This window comes from Aspergillus vadensis, assembly GCF_003184925.1.
Source record: "Aspergillus vadensis CBS 113365 unplaced genomic scaffold BO88scaffold_25, whole genome shotgun sequence".
In the NCBI taxonomy this organism is placed as follows: domain Eukaryota; kingdom Fungi; phylum Ascomycota; class Eurotiomycetes; order Eurotiales; family Aspergillaceae; genus Aspergillus; species Aspergillus vadensis.
Genome location: NW_020292063.1, coordinates 472645 through 492944, shown reverse-complemented (window position 1 = coordinate 492944; position 20300 = coordinate 472645). Strand labels below are relative to the sequence as shown.

The 20300-nt window shown below is 52.9% G+C and overlaps 7 protein-coding genes across 7 annotated transcripts; 6 read left to right on the top strand and 1 right to left on the bottom strand.

Annotated features, from left to right (window-relative positions):
• Positions 1 to 585: 585 nt before the first annotated feature.
• BO88DRAFT_457202 (uncharacterized protein) lies at positions 586 to 927 on the top strand (the record flags this gene model as incomplete). Its single annotated transcript, XM_025710982.1, has 1 exon — positions 586 to 927. One exon carries the CDS (start codon positions 586 to 588, stop codon positions 925 to 927), a length of 342 nt encoding a protein of 113 aa, XP_025559297.1.
• Positions 928 to 4353: 3426 nt separating this feature from the next.
• On the top strand, positions 4354 to 5413 carry BO88DRAFT_490743 (6-phosphogluconolactonase; the record flags this gene model as incomplete). The annotated part of the gene is made up of 1 exon (XM_025712805.1): positions 4354 to 5413. One exon carries the CDS (start codon positions 4354 to 4356, stop codon positions 5152 to 5154), a length of 801 nt encoding a protein of 266 aa, XP_025559296.1. The 3' UTR covers positions 5155 to 5413.
• BO88DRAFT_457200 (uncharacterized protein) lies at positions 5261 to 7552 on the top strand (the record flags this gene model as incomplete). The annotated part of the gene is made up of 2 exons (XM_025710981.1): positions 5261 to 5330; positions 6009 to 7552. 2 exons carry the CDS (start codon positions 5261 to 5263, stop codon positions 7550 to 7552), a joined length of 1614 nt encoding a protein of 537 aa, XP_025559295.1.
• Positions 7553 to 8337: 785 nt separating this feature from the next.
• Positions 8338 to 14026, top strand: BO88DRAFT_457199 (WD repeat-containing protein; the record flags this gene model as incomplete). The annotated part of the gene is made up of 7 exons (XM_025710980.1): positions 8338 to 8373; positions 8423 to 8471; positions 10402 to 10561; positions 10664 to 13440; positions 13512 to 13774; positions 13842 to 13952; positions 14018 to 14026. The coding sequence occupies 7 exons, from the start codon at positions 8338 to 8340 to the stop codon at positions 14024 to 14026; spliced, it is 3405 nt and encodes a 1134-aa protein (XP_025559294.1).
• A 511-nt stretch (positions 14027 to 14537) lies between these two features.
• BO88DRAFT_490740 (putative MYND domain protein) lies at positions 14538 to 16214 on the top strand (the record flags this gene model as incomplete). Its single annotated transcript, XM_025712804.1, has 1 exon — positions 14538 to 16214. One exon carries the CDS (start codon positions 14538 to 14540, stop codon positions 16212 to 16214), a length of 1677 nt encoding a protein of 558 aa, XP_025559293.1.
• Positions 16215 to 16642: 428 nt separating this feature from the next.
• BO88DRAFT_407689 (MIF4G-domain-containing protein) lies at positions 16643 to 19586 on the bottom strand. Its single transcript, XM_025707507.1, has one exon. The coding sequence runs from the start codon at positions 19526 to 19528 to the stop codon at positions 16829 to 16831; it is 2700 nt and encodes an 899-aa protein (XP_025559292.1). The 5' UTR covers positions 19529 to 19586; the 3' UTR covers positions 16643 to 16828.
• Positions 19587 to 19862: 276 nt separating this feature from the next.
• On the top strand, positions 19863 to 20195 carry BO88DRAFT_348573 (dolichol phosphate-mannose biosynthesis regulatory protein; the record flags this gene model as incomplete). Its single annotated transcript, XM_025703422.1, has 2 exons — positions 19863 to 19943; positions 20010 to 20195. Coding segments are annotated over 2 exons (267 nt in total), but the record flags the coding sequence as incomplete, so codon positions are not given.
• Between the last annotated feature and the right edge of the window lie 105 nt (positions 20196 to 20300).

Sequence of the window (20300 nt, the reverse complement as noted above, 5' to 3'; positions counted from 1 at the left end):
TGAGAGGTGGCCGATTCTTATGACTTGAACCTGTTGAGGGGGGAAAGTTGAGTGTGGTCTTGTCTTGTCTTGTCCTGTCTTGTCCTGTCCTGTTCTGCTCTGGTCGGGTTTGTCTCACAGGCTGGCCGTAATTTCAGTTCCGGGTCGTCTGGAGGTACCAGGGCATGCTGGAAGTTACCAGACGGTTACCGACACCATCCACTGGTGCGTTGAATGACCATTTCCTTTTCCTGCCTTGAGTTTCCTGCCCTCCCCGGTCGCATTATGGTTCTTCGGGGACCAGTAGAGTCGATCGATTAGAGATCGGTCGACAATAATGATGTGATCTTAATTCATTGTCTTTTTATTATAATTCTTTCTAATTTTGACTTTCAACTGTCCCGTCGGTCACTTTTCAGGCAATGCCAGTATCCTGCATAGATTACAAGCCACTACTTACGTATGTAGTGCTAGGGTTCTGGTTATATTCTTGCTCTGTTAAAAGTGCAGCTGCCACAGGACTGACTGACTGACCTAATTACTAGATAATCATCAACCTATAACATAACTGTACTTTTACTTACGCTTGCTTGCCTTCTACCTCACATGCAGGCCAGCGAGGCTTGGTTTGGCTGCGTCAACCACCCCTCGTCCGCATATCGTCGCTTTTTCTCCTCTCGTTGGTGCTTCGCTCCCAAAGCCGAGGGTCGTGTCGTCATGACTGATCCTGGTGGATGGAGTCGTCCGGGGCGATCGCCTGGACTGTTAGTGTTGGGTACTGGTTTCGATCTGCCATTCTCCTCTTCCCTCAGGAACACTCGTGGCCTTGCTGTACTTGTGGTTCGACAAATGAGAGCCCGAATGGCCGGTAATCGGCGTATCGGTTCGCCCTCGCTGGTCACCTCCACCACCTCCACCGTTCCGTTCCCACTATCTTTTGTGCCTTAGTCATGCTAAGTCAGTCCAACGCACGAGATATGGGGCTATTGGAATTTTTGCGAGGGCATATGAAAATGGTAAAAAATGAGAATGAGAATATTAAGTGGACCATTTCACCTTGGCGGAGCATGGGGTACCCTGGTGCCCTGGTGCCTTTTTTTTTTTTTTCTTGCCCTATTTCATCTCTTTCAGTGGCTGCCTGTCACTGCTGAACCCAACTATACCTCCATTGAACAAGTGTCGGTCCCAAACACGCTGCTGAGTGGGTGAACCATGATACTATTCTACGGGTCTCCCAGGCTGTCGGAAGTACGGCGCTACCAGGAATCTACCATGGTCATGTTTCCGGAATAGTTAGCCTCAGCTGCTCGATTGCAGTCTGCGATTGGTAGACCATGGATCGTAGCTATCATCATCATGATCTCTCCATGACAACCAGAACCCTGTCGATTATTCATCATTCAAAAAAGTTCCTTTCGGTCAAATTACCATCAAAGTATTCCGTACAAAGGTCAGGCATGAACCCATCATTTGCCAATATTACCTCAGCCTCGTGCAAAGACCTGCGGCTGTGTTGCATACCGTGACTCGCGAGGCGGTTACGGGCTCCACCCCGGGCGTTTCAGACTCTTCTGTCAGACATTGAAAGGATTCCCCCTCCAGTCACCATGCCATGTCCATCATTCCTCGCAGGTTTTATCGGGCAGTCGATCCATGCTGTCCGGTTTAAGGCATTTGGACAGTTTCATACCTCCTGATGCAATATCGGCGTAGGCATATACGGACCATAGGAATGTTCTACCGGCTCGGGCCTTTCCCAGCTGCCTAACTATCCAGTAGCACCACCATCCTGAGTTATCCATCCGGGCGCAGTGGACATTCTTTGATCGCCCGTCATTCGGCTTTCAACGGAACCCGTTTCCGTGCTCTCACACTGCGCCGTCGTTGTCGTTGCTGCACCCCGGGGGTTAGCGGATGGTCTGATCCATTTTTTCCCTCAGCAGGCTGTCTGCTGGACCAAAAATACCTGATTCATTTCGTATCTCGGGTTGCGCTTGGGAACACAGCCAAAGCCGGCTTGTCTTGGTAAGTGTGGCTAGCGAGCTAGCTGCAGTCGATTTCTTCTCCCTTCACAGTGGGGAAAAGGAAACCCAGCCGAAAACCCGAATCCCTACTCCCCGTTCTCCTACCCTGCCAATGCATTATTGGGGGAGGGGACGGAGAGAGCTACTAGTTGGCCTGAGATCCATGCCTGCGGTGTCGAGCACCGCAGATGCTTGACTCCTTTTTCCTTCGTGCGTGTGCATTCTGAGGGCCGTGAGATCCTTGAGGCATTTTTTGCTTATGTACGGGGTAGGATCCTTGTGCTATTTTTGTTGATCTCTCACTCTCTTGCTTCGTAGTGTCCGGTAATTCGCCGATCCGCGATGGCCCTGCAACTACAGACTAGATGCCTTCTCATCCCAGCATCACGGCTAATTGCCAAGAATGGAAATGATGACAGCTATGGACTTTAGGTCGGATGTTCATTTTGGTAACACCAACCACCAACCACCATCCCGGAATGCTTCGCTGTACCTAGCAATCCATACAGCACCCCATCTGTACTTCATTCCCCTCTTCAACCCCACTTTGAAAAAGGATAATGCTGGCTGCTGCTCCAGGTGCAGCAGTATAACCAGTAGCCACATCCTATAGTCTTCCTATTCTGCATACGGGGACTGGAACAGACAGGTCGTCTGGTGCAGAGGGAAGGATGCACGGCAGGTCCGTGTCACCTGATACGCCTTGCCCATGCATCTTTTTCTGTCAAACGGGCATAGCCACGAGTCATGGCCTATGGAAACTTTTGACGTACTCTTAAGACTGGGATCACGGCCTCAGAAAAGGAAGTAGACCTGCATACTTTACCGTGCGTAAAACCATCACCCCGGATCCATGCATTGGCCGTATGGAAACGATGTATGTATTGGGGTTGATACCATACTCATGATGGCTACGGGAGTTACGGAAGTCAGGCACATGTATTTTATTTTCTTTCTCAACAGTGCCGCTTTTTCCTTCTCGTCTCCATAGCGATTCAGAGGATGGCCTGCTTAACTTCCGGGCTTTTCCACAGCTCTTCAGGCTCTTACGGGGCAAAATAGGGTCATTGCGATATGATGGTACCGTCCTGCACCGATGCACTGATACCGCTAGTTTAGGACAGTCACCGGGTGCCAGCATTGCCTTATGGAGGTCATCCTACTGCTGGATTCTTCTCTGGCATCTGCAAGATGGTGTAATCGCGCGTGAGCATCCGGTCCGCACCCCGTTGGCGGTAATGCACGAGGACTAAAACGTCAGTGCCTACGACTTGTCCTATCTACTTTGTTGAGTGGTGGTGTTCAACCGCCGAGGGTTTAACACTGCCAATCATCATCGGTAATGCTTTAGTCACAGTGCAGCGGTAATTTTATGAATTAGTTAGCAGCATTCTGTACTAACTAGTGAGTTAGTAAGTGGATAGGTGAAGTTTCCCAGTTCCTCCCCTCTAGAGACAGCGAGACGTTACGGTGACATCATCTCACATGCATCGGTTTCTCTTTCGTGTTCCCTTCCCCTCCATTGAACGACCAGGAACCGACGAGGCATCAAAACAGGGAAATCTCGCAATTCACGAACAATGGTGTTGATTCAGTATTCCCGTCTCTTGAAAGCTTCCGAGGTGGGATGAGAGCATAAGACGAGCGAGAGAGAACCTCGCCGAATATCCGAGCCTGAGAAGTCAAGATAGGAACTTCCTCTTATCGAGCGGGTCGCAATCCATTGGATTCGTTCCTGCAAAAGAGCTCCCCTTTGGTTATGGCATCAACAACGACGTCATGGTTAGGGTCTGGGACTGCCAGATCTTCCATCCCGACTGACCATCGCGCAATTCTAGATGATCTAGTCCTACATACCGCACGGCCGTATCAACTGACAACCCAACATTGTAACCAGTGACTCGTCAATCCATGGGAAGCGACCGTCACTAGCGTCTTTCTGACGAAGATTGGGTGCCCCCCTCCCTCTCTTTCCCTTCTTTTCCCTATCTCCCAAGGAATAACGCTATCCACATCATGATGCTGTAAGAAAGAAAAAAACAATAATAATGATGATGGGGGTTTCCTGGACTGGCTTGTGGATGGCGCAGGAACGTGTTCCCAGATTGCGCCCGGATTGTGATTCGCTTTCGGCAGGTACGGAGTCTTTCCAGCGTCTCCTCTGCTGCCCCGCCACACCCCGCCTGAAGCTGTTGACCGAAAACCACCACCACCACCAACTAACTACAAACTACCAAGTAACCAGCGACCGAGAATACTACTCTTTCTTCTCTTCTTCCAACTCGTGAATTTTCCCATTTTACTTCTCTCCCCACTCCCCATCTCACCCGTGTCTTATCTAGCCGTAACAATGGCCGGATCTGCTCCCAACCTCTACAGTTTCTCCAACAACGACGCTTTGGCCCAGCAATTGAGGCCCTACGTCTTGCGGTGTCAGAACTCCGCCCTCAGCCGTCACAGCACATTCCGCGTCGCAGTCTCTGGTGGCTCCCTTCCGAAAGTCCTCGCCCAAGCCCTGCTGGCCCCTGGAAATGGCTCCCCCGAGGATACCGCTCAGTTCTCCAAGTGGGACATCTTTTTTGCCGATGAGCGCGCCGTGCCCCTCGATCACGAAGACAGCAACTACCGCCTGCTGAAGGAAGAGCTACTGAACAAGATCCCTGCGGAACTGGGTGCCCCGACCGTGCACACGATCGACGCCGATCACGTCAACGATGACGACCCGCAGGAGCTGGCGGATTTGTACCAGGAAGAGCTGATGCGCTCCTTTGCCGCCAAGGATAGCGTCAAGCTGCCCGTTTTCGATCTGATCCTACTGGGATGCGGCCCCGACGGCCACACTTGCAGTCTCTTCCCCGGACACGAATTGCTGCGGGAGAAGGATTCCTGGGTGGCTGCCATCAGCGACTCTCCTAAGCCGCCCCCGAAGCGCATTACTCTGACTTTGCCCGTGGTGACCCACGCCCTCAACGTCGCCTTTGTTGCTACTGGCGGTGGAAAGAAGGACATCATGAAGCAGATTTTCGACGCTGAGGAGGGGAGGGACCTACCCTCCGCTCTCGTTAACCAGGGTGGTGGCGAGAAGGTGAGCTGGTTCACCGATAATGCGGCTGTGGAGGGAGTCGCTTTCCCCCGACGTGGAAGCCTGTAAATTATGAGTGGGAATGGTACGAAATTGCTTTGATATGATGGCTGGGGTGAAGGATAAGAGGGAGACAGTCATGGCGAGGCTACGGAAGGATTCAACTAATCTCAAAATGGTCCCCCGAGCTTTACTATTATTCGACCACCTGTATTACCAGAGCAAGGGGGACGGCTTAGGACCACGTACGTTCAAGGCTGGATGAACTGTTCATTGTCTCTTATCTTCTAGCTGTTGGAGGGTTTCTTCTTAGACTTGCCAAAAGTTTGTGTTATCGTTATCCTTCTGATATCACAGACAGGTCCTAATTGAATGAATGAGGATGATTTTATAATCGTATTCGAGTTATCTGTCTCTATAATAGTACAGTGAAATGAAACTTCACCGATCCCCTGAGTATCCATGTAGACATGCATAGAGAATGAATGAATGATAGCTGTCCATGCAGATGGGCTCGATCCACCTGACACGGTGCCAAGCTTTGCCCTGGGGGAAAGCGGAACTTCACCGCAAGACGGGCAACCACGGACCTGCCGTCCTCAGCTGAGCTCAGGCCTCGTCTATTTACAACGACGGTTTCCGGGCAGCGTATCTATTCCCCCCGGTGAGGCCCCGTCTTGGACTGATCTAATTGCAATAAGTTGAATGTCACACATATGATTTGATCTTCAGCAATCATGCCAATTCCAACGCGTTCCCTTTCGCTTCGTGAGCCCCGCAAACAAGTTAGTGTCGCATCTGCTAGTAGCCCATTCCACCACCCCTTCCCCCTAGCGCCCATGAGAGCTACCCATCCCTCGCATGCTTTTTCTCTCCACCAACACTACTGACGTCTGTTATCATCAAAAAGAACTCTACTACAGTGCGCACAACGACGACGGGTAAGCCGGCATCAACGACCTCGACATCAGCAACCAGCACATCTTCCAGCGCTGCGACCAGCACCGAGAACCTCGTCACTCGGAGCAAGAGCCTCCTGCCTATTCGCGATGAGGGACGTGCGACAAGACCCTCTCGTTTACAACCACCGTCTGAGCCCCGCGTAGCCCAGCGCCCTAGCAAGCCTTCAGAAAAGGTCCCGCAATCGCAGCAGCCCGCTCAGGAGAATACCGGGATAACCCGTCGCCAAAGCCTGATCAGACCGAGCCCGCTGAAGCCTTCAGCACCTCTGAAGCCTACCTCTACCTCGTCCAGAAGGCCTACCGTTGCTCCGGGTCTGTCATCCCCGGTAAAACAAGAGATACCCTCAAGACAGAATGGACGACCTTTATCGCCGAAGAAAATCGAGACACCCGCAAGACAAAATGGACGGCCTTTGTCCCCGAAGAAAACTGATATGCCCCCGCCTCCGCGACTTGCCCGGTCGGCTTCTCTCAGACAACCTGCTGCCTCGAGTTCGAGCACACCATCCGTGACTAGAGGTCATGCGCGGCATCGCAGCCAAGGAATCGGGCTACCTTCGGGGCCTCAATCTCCGAGGAAAGTTGACCCTCCTTCGCCATTCCCTACTTCCGCCACTGTACGGTCACGGGCTCAGCTCTCGACCTACCAACAACCGCTCTCCCCAAAGAAAGCGGCTAAGCCAGCGTCTGCAACACAAGCGGCAGATTCGCCCGCCGTGGATACAGATTCGTCGTTGCTTCCTTCGTCTTGGCCGGAGATTGCGGCGCTACAAACAGAACTCTTACAATTGAGCTTGGTCCACTTGTCTTCATGCAAACAACACATTGAATGGGAGACTGCTGCTGAAGCACGACTACGGAGCGATCATAATGTAGTGGCAAGCGACTATCGGGCGGCTCTGGGCGATGAGAAGGAGTACCAGAGACAGCTCAACGGGCATGCGTTGCATCACTGGCTTGAGAACACGCGTGAGCGCAACGAGCAACGAGGGTTTGCAGAGCAGATACGGATACTTTCTCAGGTAGCAGAGGAAGTCTACAATCTCTCTGACAATTTGGAAGGACGGCACACAGTGGCTGTTCAGGATTTTGAAGCCTGGTTTCAAACAGTTGAGGAGATACGGACATTTCGTCTTCATCATGGTCGCAACTTGGACCAGGTGGTCTTTGTCGATCCCTTGAACCATGGTTGGCGGGACGAGACATCTGCTTTGGTCATGAAGCTTGAACTGTGCCTGAGACAACTGCAGAGCCTGGACATTCTTGGGTATGGAGATCCGGGCCCTTTAGGTGACTCCGCGCTGTTTCGGACAGCCAAGGGACTTGAGGAAATGGCCAGCATGATGGTTGAGGAATTGAACACGATCCGTAAGATTGAAAGCGACGTCGTAAAGTCAGAACGCGAGTGGGTTAGTCAGCTGGCCCGGCAATTGACTGCAAATCCGGCACATGATCGGAAGGTTCCAGCAGTTGGAAGGTGGAGACGGCCGTCGTTGAACTCGTGAGTTTCGCTGTACGCCGAAGAATTGCGGCGAAGGTCAAACTGGAAGAAACCTGTTATGGTCAACCTGTTCCGTTATCGAACTCCACCAAACCCTATCTTCCCCAGGGGTATAGTATGCAGTTTACTGCTTCTGCCGGATCTACTAGCGTAAGCGGAATCGAACCACGGGAGCGATTCGCAGGCACCGTCTGCATAGCCAGGCATGCATGTGTCATCCAAGGACCCAAAAACCGGTTCTCGCAGATGTCCTGTTTTCAACGAGAGAGCAAATCATTCGCCAGAATTCTGCGCTAGCCCTTCCTAGGCGGCTTCTGGCCAGCGGCCGGACAACATTCGGGGTGCTTAACGATACTACGGCCGGTTATCATAGCCTCTTGAGATTCTAGAAGCTCAACCATCCCACTTTAATTCTTGATTTTGGGGCACGGCGGGGAGCAAACCTGTTCACCCGACCAGCGACCTCTCGCGCGCTTGTGACTAAAAGGGAGAAAGGGAGGAGAGGGAGCGTGCGATGGCCTGGGTTTAGATCCCCTTTTCCGATGCTCGTGGTGTCCGTTGTCTTGCATGTTCCGTGAGAGTCTAAGACGTTCTTTCCCCCTCCAAGGAATCGGTCTGCGCTGTTTGTGAATCTGTGCTACCAATGGCCATGTTTCACCGCGGAAAGGTCTACAGCAGTGCAGGCCTCGGCTTGCGACAAGCATGATAAATTTGACCGTTGGCTACATCAAGCTCTGCTTTGTGTTATTCCGCGGACGTTGTGCACATCCGTGCAGATCGCTTGGGTGAATGTGGAACCCTCCAGTGTCTGATGAGGAGCCCAACGTACTAGAGGAGAAGAGGAGGAAACCGGTTCTTCTCTGACCATTTCCAGACCGGATTTCCAGAGCTGGAATTGGAGCGCTCCGATGTAGGCTCAGCCAGTGCGTATAGATACTGTCGGGGTAAATAGTAATGAATCGCCTCTTGGTTGCACCCCGGAGACAAGGAGGGGTAAATGACTACCGATTCTCTGAAGCGTAGGAAGGAGAACAGGGAGTGTACACGTAAACTGCTCTTAACCAGGGAATAGGGGGTATAGGATGTCTGGCTCTCTGACCGAGGTTTAGTTTATATACAATCCTGCCATCCGCCAAACTCCCCATTTTAGCGCGGCCAGTGACTAAGCAACGTGGGGACAGATGTCGTCATTGACGTTGGGACTTTCCGAAGCATCACCACAACTGGAAGGGGATTCTGTCTGGATCTCGAACTTTTTGGAGTGACACCCTCGGGTGGTATCTACCCTAGTCAACCCGATTAAGCTTCACCCAGAGCCAACCGTAACGTCTCCTTCAGTCCTTCCTCTAAGAATAATCCACTCCGAGTTCAACTAAACTACTTTGACTAGGGCAGGCAGACAAGGCTCCACCTCAGCGGTGTAACTCTTTCTGGTCAACGATGCCTATTGCTTCAGCTACACACCTTCGTAGCTGGAGCCCAACAGACTACTGTGGGATCTAATGCACCTCCTGGGCGCTGGCCCTTCTCCTCCCCCCTTGTGCATTGGATTCCCCTCGACTCAGTCCATCGACGATCGGGGACTCTTCTTAATGGGTAAGACTAGATGTGCTCGGGAATCCTGTGGGAGAATGGAGGGGGAGGGAGGGAACGAGGACCATTGGATGAGTCTTCCTGTAGGATGGAGGAGTAGGTTGTCAGTTAGAATACTAGTCAATTAGTTTTATCTGTAGGAGCCGTAGTTAGTAGTTTACTACTACTACTACTACTACTACTACTACCTAGTTACTATATAAGTCGAGTCCTGTATCGCCCGGAATTCTTTCCCCCTCTCCCTTCCCTCCTTTTCCCCCAAAATTGGAGACATTTTCCTGCATGTATCCTGCAAAGTAACTAGTTCGGGACTACTATCTACCTTGTCTGTGTCTTTCTTTTTCTTTTCCTTTGACTCGAAAAAGATAGAGAATTCTAGTGTACCAACAGTGATGGGTCCCAAAGTTTATGCAGTGTTTGACGTGGTTGTGACCTGAGTTGGTGGTGCCTTGGGTGCATTTCTCCTCTCTTACCTCTATTCTACCCCCGATAGCCTGGGCCCGGTGGAGCTGAGCTGGTGCTGGTTCCTTTTCCCCTCTTGCTTGCTTGTTCTTCCCGCCAGTGTCTGTCTGTCTGTCTGTCTCTCGCTTTCTTGCCGTCTTTCTCTGTCCTCTTCCATCTTGTTCTTCGGCTTCCCTTCCAACCAACGGGACAAAGTACGAAGAAGTGCCAACTAGCGCCAACTACCATCTTCATCTTTTCCCCTCCAAACAAAAACCACATCTACTGCTGGTATGTAACACCCCACGTTCAATTTGTTTTAACTTTTCTCTGATTTTCTGCTTTGATGGTCACTACTACCTGTCACGGTTGTCAACCCTAAATCTTTACCCGAGCTGAACGGCGTTGATTGATCGTGTTGTGTTGGGGAGGGATCCTTTGACTTATCAATCCCGAGGGAATGAATGTCTGGACCGTTCGCCATCCTCCCGTCACCACCACCACCTTAGCCTTTTTCCTTCTCTCCTTTTTCGTCTCGCTTTCTTCATTCCCTCTTGAAAACCCCTCACGCTACTCGCTCTACTCCACTGGCCATTCTTCTTGCTCTTGCTTTCCTCTCATCTGACACTGTGATTTTCCTTCCCCTTCCTGACCAGCCTATGTCTACTTTTTCGTTTGTGAGCTTTGCGCCAACGCGATTTGCGCACATTCGAGTCTGACGTCATTGAAGGTGTGGCAGCAGCAAACTTCCACGGCGCGCAATGCTTCGATCTCGTGTCGCCTGATCGTCCACTATCTGTCGCCGATTCATCGACTTAGCCATGAAGGAGTCGCTTTATGATCGCATCTGGCGCCGGGAATTGGGGGAGGACTCCCGGTTCGCGAGTATTCATGGCCTTTATGGATCCAAGGATTGGGTGGAAAACCTGGATATCGTGAACGAACTGGGTGGGCATTCGGGCTGTGTGAATGCCTTGAGGTATGATATTATTGCGCTACGTTTTTAAAGTGTCTTTTGGAGGAATCATTTTGTAGTGGGGGACCCTGTCTGGCGAAATGCATCGCTTCTGACGCTGCGTAGTTGGTCGCGGTCAGGCCAGCTTCTAGCTTCGGGCTCGGACGACCAGCACCTGAACATCTATTCCTATCAACCCGATTCTTCCACCGCGCCATTCTCCTTAAATACCACTGTCGCGACGGGCCACAGCGCGAACATCTTCTCGGTCAAATTTATGCCACACTCCAACGATCGAACTTTGGTGACTTGCGCCGGTGATTCCCAGGTTCGTATTTTTGACATCGAATACTCCAGCAATAGCAGCAACAGTGTCGACGCCACTTCTGCCTTTTCTGCATCTGCACGGAGCCGAAGGTTTAACAATTTTTTCAACAATGCGCGCTACTTGAATGCGGGGAATACCAACGTCAGAGTTTATCGCAGTCATGCCGATCGGGTCAAGCGGATCGTTACCGAATCGTCGCCCTACCTCTTTCTGACTTGCTCGGAAGATGGTGAGGTTCGTCAATGGGACTTGCGTCAACCATCATCCGCCTACCCAAAGCCACGAGGCGGCCAAGGATACATGGCTTTTCGACCAGGACAGGAACACGATGACTCCAATGTACCGCCTCCGCTGATTTCCTACAAGAAACACCGACTCGACCTCAATACCATCTCATGCTCCCCGAGCCAACCCCATTACATCGCGCTAGGCGGGGCCCACCTTCACTGCTTCCTGCATGACAGGCGCATGCTAGGTCGCGACTTGATGACGGAGAGGGGTGATCCGGGTGCCTCGCCTGGCAGTAGTAGTCACAGTGAACAGCTGATGGATCAGGCGACGCGGTGTGTGCGGAGGTTCGCCCCTAACGGTCAGCAACGAATGAAAACGCGCGATGACGGACATATCACTGCGTGTAAAATTAGCGACGCCAACCCAAATGAGATGGTTGTCAGCTGGTCCGGCGATCACATATATAGTTTCGATTTGATTCGGAGCCCGGATGCAAGGGAAGATGCGTCCAAGCGCCAATCCTCCGCCCGGACGACACCGGTCCCGCGTCGGCGCCGAGGTTCCAAGACGAGGAAGCGTAAGCGACAGAATGGGACTTCGATGTCCTCGCAGTCCAGCGGAAATCAAACCAGACCTCGTCGTCGACCCAGAGAGCGTCCCGATGAAGGCGAGCTGGCCTTCCGAGTCCGCTATGGGAATGGAGAGTCAGAAGACATTCCCCTCCCGTCTCTCACGGAACACCATGCTGAGGTCCCCCAAAGACTGCTGGAGCAGTCACGATTGTCTGTACTTAATGAAGCGCAGAAGCTCAGCATGCGCATCGCCAAAGACATGGTCAAGCTCCGTAAAGCAATGTTTTCACTGGAGACGTCCTTGCGCGAGGAATATGAAACCTCCAATCAAGCTGACCTGACACCGTTCACCGAGTCCTTTTCGACTGTACTAACCCTTGCTTCCATCTGTCTCCCGCAGATGGATGAGATAATGCGTACCTGGCGATACCCTGTCAACCCTACTCCCGATATTGTGCGCTTCCAGCAAACCTTGCGTCGAAACCGACAGACCTCCTGGCGGTTCATTCAAGCTGCAGGCACAGTCGCACGAGTTCTAGGGGGTGAAGTCCAATACACCCCTGGAGATGTAGATCGTGACATGGAACCTTTTCAACAGATACACTCGCCCCCGCTCGAACGCACGGTCGATCATAAGGAGCAGTTTGGTTACGACTTCATCAAGGCTATACTTCTCTTTGTGGAGGGTGGTCGGCAGGCTCTTTTGGCAGGGTTCAAGAAAGATGCAGCGTCCCGAGGGAACCTGTCTAGGTTTCCGATAGCCGAGAATGCGGATGAAGATGCGATTGAGTCCGTCTTGATTCCCTACCTGCAGAGACTGGCCGGGGACGTACCTGTTGTCAACGTGGACGCCTCGCGTTTTGAACATGATGACGCTCGTATTCTCTTTCCAACGCAGCGCCACGCCGTGGCCGCCTTTGCAAATGTTGTCAAATATCCAGTTGAAAACCTCGTAGATACGGACCCCACCATGCGCAATGGGACATCAACTGAACCCTCTAGCCGTACCCACGACTTGTTTCTGTTAACTCATTACTGGGTCTTCAAGGTGGTCCGTGGTGTCCTTCTGGAGACCGGAACCGGAGTAGATTATGCCTTTCTCAACCGGGCTTTTGGAGGCTTCCGAACGAGGGTGGAAAGTGACTCCGAATCCGAAGTGGAGCCCGAGAGATCCCAAAACGATCTCGAAGCTAATGTTGAAGAAGAGCCCATCCGTGATGTCAATTTGAAGATACTTCGGAGGTCGCATCTTGCCACTCGGGAGAGCTCGGAGGTAGAGACAGGCGAGTCAACGGGAATCCAGACCCCGTTGTCCGATGATGACGGCGAAGAAGAAGACGCTTTGGCATTGCCAGATATCGATGATGACAGTGAGAATGAGGTCGGCCTCCCCATTGAAGAGGAGGAGGACGAAGACGAAGATGAGGAAGATGAAGATGAAGATGATGAAGAAGAAGAGCTCGATCTAGACCTGAGCAGTTCTGCCGATGACAGTGACGACTCCGAGGCCGCCGATCATATATTCAGGGAGTATGGCCTTCAGCCCCGAGAAAGGGAGTACGTGGACGTTGATGTTCCCTGTTCCTCGCATACCCGAGTCTATATGGGCCACTGCAACATCAAGACCGTCAAGGACGTCAATTACTTTGGACTGGACGACGAGTACGTAGTGAGCGGCAGCGACTCTGGCCACATTTTCATTTGGGACCGGAAAACCTGCAAGCTAGTCAACATCCTCGAGGGTGATAGTGAAGTAGTCAATGTTGTGCAAGGTAAGAATTTCCCCAGCCATGGGCATATCAGTTGCTCTTATGAGGGTATTTGAGCCAACGGTCCTTTGCAGGTCACCCGTATGAACCTACCATTGCAGCCTCGGGAATCGACAACACCATTAAGGTCTTCTCATCCGACCGACGTGCTCAGGAAGATGCTCGGCGTGGTATCAACATCTTGGATCCTGACAACCCGGCCAACACGCTTGAATTTGGACCGAATGTCAGCACCATCGGTGGTCTGGGGAGTCGCAAGCGCTTGCATGATAGTTATCGGATCATGAGCCAGAACGATGTAGACCGACAAGGCGGAATGAGCGAAGCATACATTACTGTAGGTCTACCTCATCCAGGATCTCAGCTAAGACAGAGCATTGGGCGTATGTTAACGAACAAATTAGAGGCACATGCTGGCCCGCCTGGCGGCAACCTTGCGAGACCAACGGCACGGTGTAACGGTGGGCGAAGGAGGCGAACATGCTACGCTTGTTTTGGATGATAACAGCTGCAATGTATGTGCAATATGGATCCAACCATCTCTAACAGCTCCCCTCTCGGCTAACTAACTGGAATCCAGGTGATGTGATCTGACCTCTTTGACTGGACTTATGCGAGGGTGTCTCGGGCTGCCTACTACCCGAACTGCACCCGTTGACAGGATTCGTATTCTTTTCTCTTCCTCTAACCTCCAGCTTTACCTTCGTCGTTGTTATTAATAATAGATTCTAGCCCCCGCGTCATCATCCTGTGTCTGTTTCGCGGTCGCTTCCCAGCAGTTCTGGTCACAGCCCGTGCATCTCGGTTTTGGAGCAATGAGCCGGCGTTTTCTGAGGGCAAAAGCAAAGCAGTTGAATGAAATTATTGGAGACTCTTAGCAAATGTATAGCAGCAGAGCAGCGTAGCAGGTCGGCTTAGTCCAAATCATCTTCCTGACTAGGGCTTCAGATCTAGTATTTCATAGGTTATCACCACGTGACCCTTATCGATTCCCCCGCATTTGTCCCTCCAATTTTTGGCTTTTTTTCACTTTGCCTTCCATCTTCCCATCTTGCGTCTTAATTATCAACTTCCAAATCGATTGCTACTCGCAATTGAAAATGCAGGCCCTACAGGATCGGGCGGAAATTACCGCTCGTCTCTACGCTGACCCTCACAACCCACACCTGTACTACAAACGAGGCCTTGTCCACCAAACCCTGGGCTTTCCCGATCTCGCATCCGCCGACGCATACCGTGCCCTCTCGCTACTCGACTCAGTCGTCGATCCCGATGGCTGCGAGTTCCACGCCACACGGCGCATCCAAGATGGACCAGATGCTCCTGCGACAACTGAGGAGGACGACGATGATGAGGAGGACAATTTCACTCCCATCACACAAGAGGAGTACGACTCCATAATCGGGGACGTTTACGCCCTTCTCGTGCGCAGCCTGGTCGACTGTGGCTGTTTCCGCGACGCCTTCGAATTCTGCGTGCGTGGACAGGGTCTCCTAGAGGACATGCCACAGAACGAGCGCAACGCCTCCGCCCAAGCCGTGCTCAAGGACCAACTGGCCATCATCCGGAAGAACTACGAAGCCCGTCAAGGAACCACCACCGGAGACGCCAACATCAACCCCAGCGCTCTGAACGCCCAAGGCTTCGCCCGCCGAGTCCTCTACCCCTGGAACGAGCACGAACCGGACCGCAAGTCCCCCGAGACTCTGCAGCTCCTGAACGAGCGCCTCAAGACCGTTGCGCCCAAATGCGAAGTCCGCGCCGTCGCCTTGCCCGCTTTACACGGCACCACCACCACCGAAGACGAAGTCTCCGTCCAACTCGGCCTCTTCGCCAAAGAAGACATCGCCCCTAACGAGATCATCCTCCGCGAATCCTCCCTCCTCACTGCCACCAACCGCCTGCACGACGACCTCTGCGACGCCTGCAACGCCCCACTCCCCGATCTCTCCTCCCCCAATCCCCCCGTCGCGTGCGACGGCTGCGCAGACACCATCTTCTGCTCGCAGGCCTGCCACGACGACGCGCAGCGCATCTACCACGGCGCCGTCTGCGGCCTGATGGAGAACCTCGAATCCATCGGCAAAGACATCCCCGACCCCAAGGACAAGGCTGATTACCTCTACCTCCTTCTTCTGGGCCGCACGCTCGCCATGGCCGCTACCCAGGAACTGCACCCTCTCGATCTCCCCGAAGTCAAATACATCTGGGGCGATTTCCACGACCTCGACCTCGACAACAACACCAACGAAAACAACAACGAAGACCCAACAGCAACCCTCCCCTTCTCCTTCCAGCTCAACATCCTCCAACCAATGCGTCTCCTCGAAGAAATGGAAATAGACCCCTACGCTGCCCTCCCCCGCTTCGACACCTGGGTCTTGAATACCCTCTACGCTAAGTTCCGGGGCACTGCGTCGGGCCGGCTCTCGACGTGGGACGGTGGTCCGGAGCTTTGTGCTGTGCATCCGCTTTGGTGTCTGGCGAATCATTCCTGTGATCCCAATGTGAGGTGGGAGTGGGGTGGGGAGATTACGTTCCGGGCTAGGGAGGAGAGTGAACGGGCGGTTTGGAAGAGGGTTAAGGGTGGGGAAGATGGTGAGAGTGTGCCTGGGGGAAGAAGGAGACAGGAGGCGGGGATTAAGAAGGATGAGGAGATTCTCAATCATTATTGTGATATTGGCTTGGATGTTAAGGAGAGGAGGGAGTGGGCTAGGGGAGCGTTGGGAGGTTGGTGTTTGTGTGAGAGGTGTGTTTGGGAGGCCGGGGAGAAGTGATGTTATTTCCTTGTGGTTTGAGGTTTGATACACAATGAGGATGGGTTTTTGATAAGAGGAGTTGGGTTTTGGGGTTGGATAAAGATAGAGGTTCATATAGTGGTAGTGAAAGATAGATGGATATATAGATAGAGATACCCAGGTTGATATATAGGACAGGGGAGAAGAATCGAAGTGGATGTTATCATCATGTCTTACCAAAGAAATCAAACTATATGCGAGGTTAACCTAGAAGCAACGATAATCCCATGTCTCCCTCCTCATACAACTTGTATAAAATACAACTATTGTATGTATACCAGCCATCAATTCGTTCACTACTTACCATCAATACATACCATAGGTAGTAAATCCAGTTCTCTCACGACTATTACACTGTACGATATGATTCATGTACGAATACCATGCATCAATGCAATAAGTACTTATTTATCAATACATCCATAATGTACTAAAAGTAAAGGAAACCTTCCTTGAATTTCAAATCTTGATTTCAACCCGGTATAGAACAAACCAATGCCAAGCCCTAAACATATACCCTGCAAATAAAGTCCATCTAATTCCACCTTTCTGGCTTCCTATCACCCATTACATACATACAACTTTTTCCCACTCTAATCGCGCACCCGACGGGGAGGCGTCCTAGACGGAGACCTGCGTCGTCTGGGCGGTGGAGACCTCGACGGGGACAACGAGTCAGAGTACCGCCGACGACGAGGAGCAGCGTCGCCACGGCTACCACCACCGCGTGGCGGGGTAGGAGAGCGAGAGCGAGAGCGTGAGCGCGAGACAGAAGCGTCACGGGGAGCACGACGACTAGGCGGGGCACGACGGTCAGGAGTACGAGAACGGGATCGAGACCCGGAGACACTCCTTTCGACCCGCCGGCGGGGAGGAGGCGACCGAGACTCTGAGTACCGAGCGGCTCCTCCGGCCGCGCGACGTGGAGGAGGGGAGACGGATCGGGAGACGGATCTGGAGTAGCTTCTGTCTCGGCGGGCGTGGGTGTCACGCTTGCTGCGAGGCGGAGGGGTGACGGAGCGGGACAGTGAGCGTCTGGGAGAGCGGGAATCGTAGGAGCGATCGCGTGTCCGACGAGGGGGTGTGGGAGACACGGAGGATCTTCTGCGGGGGGACCGACTGTATGAGACGGAGCGTCGGCGGGATTTGGGCGCCGGGGATCGGGATCTGGAGCGCGAAGGAGTGTAGCTGTAGCTGCGGCGAGAGGATCCGGAGACGGACCGGCTGTAGGATCGGCCGCGGCTGACGGAGCGTCTACGGCCACGGCCGGGGGAGGGAGAACCGGAGTAGGAGTAAGAGCGGGAGCGAGAGCGAGAGCGAGGAGTACAGGTTGAGCAGCTGGTTGGGTGGGATACCACGGACTCGGAGTCGGAGTCGGCGCCGGCATCGCGTTGGGGCAATGCAGGCATGGTGGGCTTGGGGAGGTTCTTCAGGTGCTCGCGCATGTCCTCGGTCAGCATACCCATGCCGATGCTGGTGAAGTAGTTGATCGAGAAGCGGGTGTTGCGGGGGTTGTCCAGTGGGAAGAGGCCCTCGAAGCTGGGGCGCAGGATCTCGTCCCGCATGCGTTCCTGCAGCTTCGGCAGGCCCATGTGCTCTCCGAGGTCTTGGAAGAGGATCTTGATGAAGATACGGCTGCTGGATGTCGTCTCCTCCTCGTTCATGTGGATGATCGACATGACATGCCAGCCAATCGCGTCGGTGCTGATCATATGGCCGAAGAAGCGAGCAATATTGCGGAGTCGGTTTGTCTCATAGCGGTGGATCGTGTCGTAGTACTTAGCGAATGCGGCTTCGAAGAGGTCAGACCAGAGGCGGTTGATCTTTGCGAATCGTTCACCGATTAAACCGTAGAACTTCGAATACGTGCGCTCCTGAGAGCAACATTCGATGATCATAGACGGGAGCTCGGGCTCGAGGCCAGCGGGCAACGAGATCTTCATCAACTTGTGACAGCATTCTTCAAAGTCGATACTCGACATGATCGTCAGGTATATCGTCCTCCGCAAATTCACAAGGTCTGTGTTGGTCTGATCCTTGATATCCATCTTCCGCTCTTCCTCCGACTCTTCATCAGAGCTCTCATCTGACTCGTCTTCATCGTCCTCCTCGTCATCACTGCCCTCACCCAGAATCTCAGCCTTCAGCTTTTTGTAGGCCTCCTCGTGTTCCTCCCATTCGGCATCGTACTTGAAGATATTGAGGGAATCTTGCGTCTCAATCTCATCATCGAGTCCGATCTGGTGTGTGATCTGGTCCTCCTCCTCGATTAGATCCAACTCTTCCTTGATCGCCGGATTGTCCTTGTACCTATCCTTCCGGACCTGGAACAACACCTCGATCATATACTGTACTCGCTTATCGATGTCGGCTTCGTGAAGGATATTCCGGAATTGGTCAAACACCGCCAGGGCAATAGGACCGCTCATCTCCTCCAAATGCTGACCAACCTCTCGAGTCAGGCCGACGGCGATTTCAACACTGTCGTCTGTGGGCTTGTGAAGCAGCAACAGAAGAATCTGCGCGGCCAGCATCTCGTGCGCGACCTGCTGGTTGCACAAATGGGCAATGAATGTCGTAGAAGATATGCAGACTGCCTTGTCGTTTCTCTTGAACGCCTTTCGGAACTGGACAATGAGACGGTTAAGCAGCAGCTCGCCGACTTGGGGCAATTTAGTGTTGACAATAGCCGCCATCGCAGCGTAGATAGGTGTGAAGGGCAAACTGGCTGCCTGGGCTTTCATGATACTTCTGCAAAACAGACCGCGACCGCGCACCAAGTTCTCGCCAAAAAGCTCCGGGACGATAAACTTGATGTTGGAAACGTTGACCTTGTTGATGAGACCGTTGATCGACTTCTTGAGAGCCTCCCACGCCATCCGCTGGTACTCCTTGCTGGTTTTGTCCGTAATCTGCGCCTGCAGCGCCCGCAGTCGCGCGGGAGGGATATAGGTACCACCCGATCGCATGTTCAGAAGCTTCTCATATTCTGCTTTAGCTGCAGCCTGCTTTTCCTCCTCCGTCATCGGCTTTCGAGCAGCCTCCTGCTTCTCATGTTGGCGGAGGCGCTCCGCGAGCTGTCGCTCTCTTTCAATCGCGCGTTCGGGATCGATGCGCGGCGCATCCGCACCGTCTTTTAGTGAATCACCCGGGGGCGAGCGACGACGATTCGGCGAAGGAGACCGAGAGGGAGGTGAGCGTTTGCGGGAACCCGAGGCCTGAGGAGAGTAGGAAGTGCCTGGGGGCGGAGTAGGCACTCGCACCGCCGACTGCAAGACAACAGGGTCCGTCATATTCCTTTGCAGTCCACCGGGAAGAAATGGCTGTCAGTCGTGACGTCCGCAGAGAACACGACGTTGAACTGAAGCTCCATCGGGATGAGGCGTGAGGCGGCGAAGAAAGGTCTTAGCGCGTCGTCGGTCACGTGAGAGCTTAGTCGCCAGGCTGGCGCCGGCCGCTCTCTACTATCGCCATGGGATGAGGAAGTGCTAAACAGACCAGCCGCCATCATCGCAGCAATTGTCACGCAAAACTCTCTTGATAGCGCATCATCATTATGGTAAACCTTTCGCATCTTACCCTACAGCATCTGGAATGTTTGAAACGCTGACTTGAATTGCGCCGTAGCTGGGCTCTATCGTCGGATCCGCCATGCTCCTGGTCGCTACTGCGATCTTTCTCTACTACACCACCTGGACTCTGTTGATGGTACGTCTTCGCGCCTGGGTATAATTGCTTTTCTACAACACCTGCTAATATTGTTTTTTTCGCTAGCCCTTCGTCGACCCGGGTCACCCTCTCCATGATCTCTTCCCTCCCCGTGTCTGGGCCATCCGTATCCCCGTTTTCCTTACTCTGCTCGGTTCCGCCGTGGTTGGCACGTTCATAGGAATTGTGATGATCAACAGCAACAAGAAGAAGGCAGCTAAGGCTAAGGCCGCGGCCAAGAAGAAGACCTAAGCTCTGAATCAAAAAGAAAACCGACGTGGCGTTTGGAGGATGAGTTGGGTGGTGAACATGGCGACTCGAAACAGGTGGCATCATCTTATTCTGCATGTAACATTA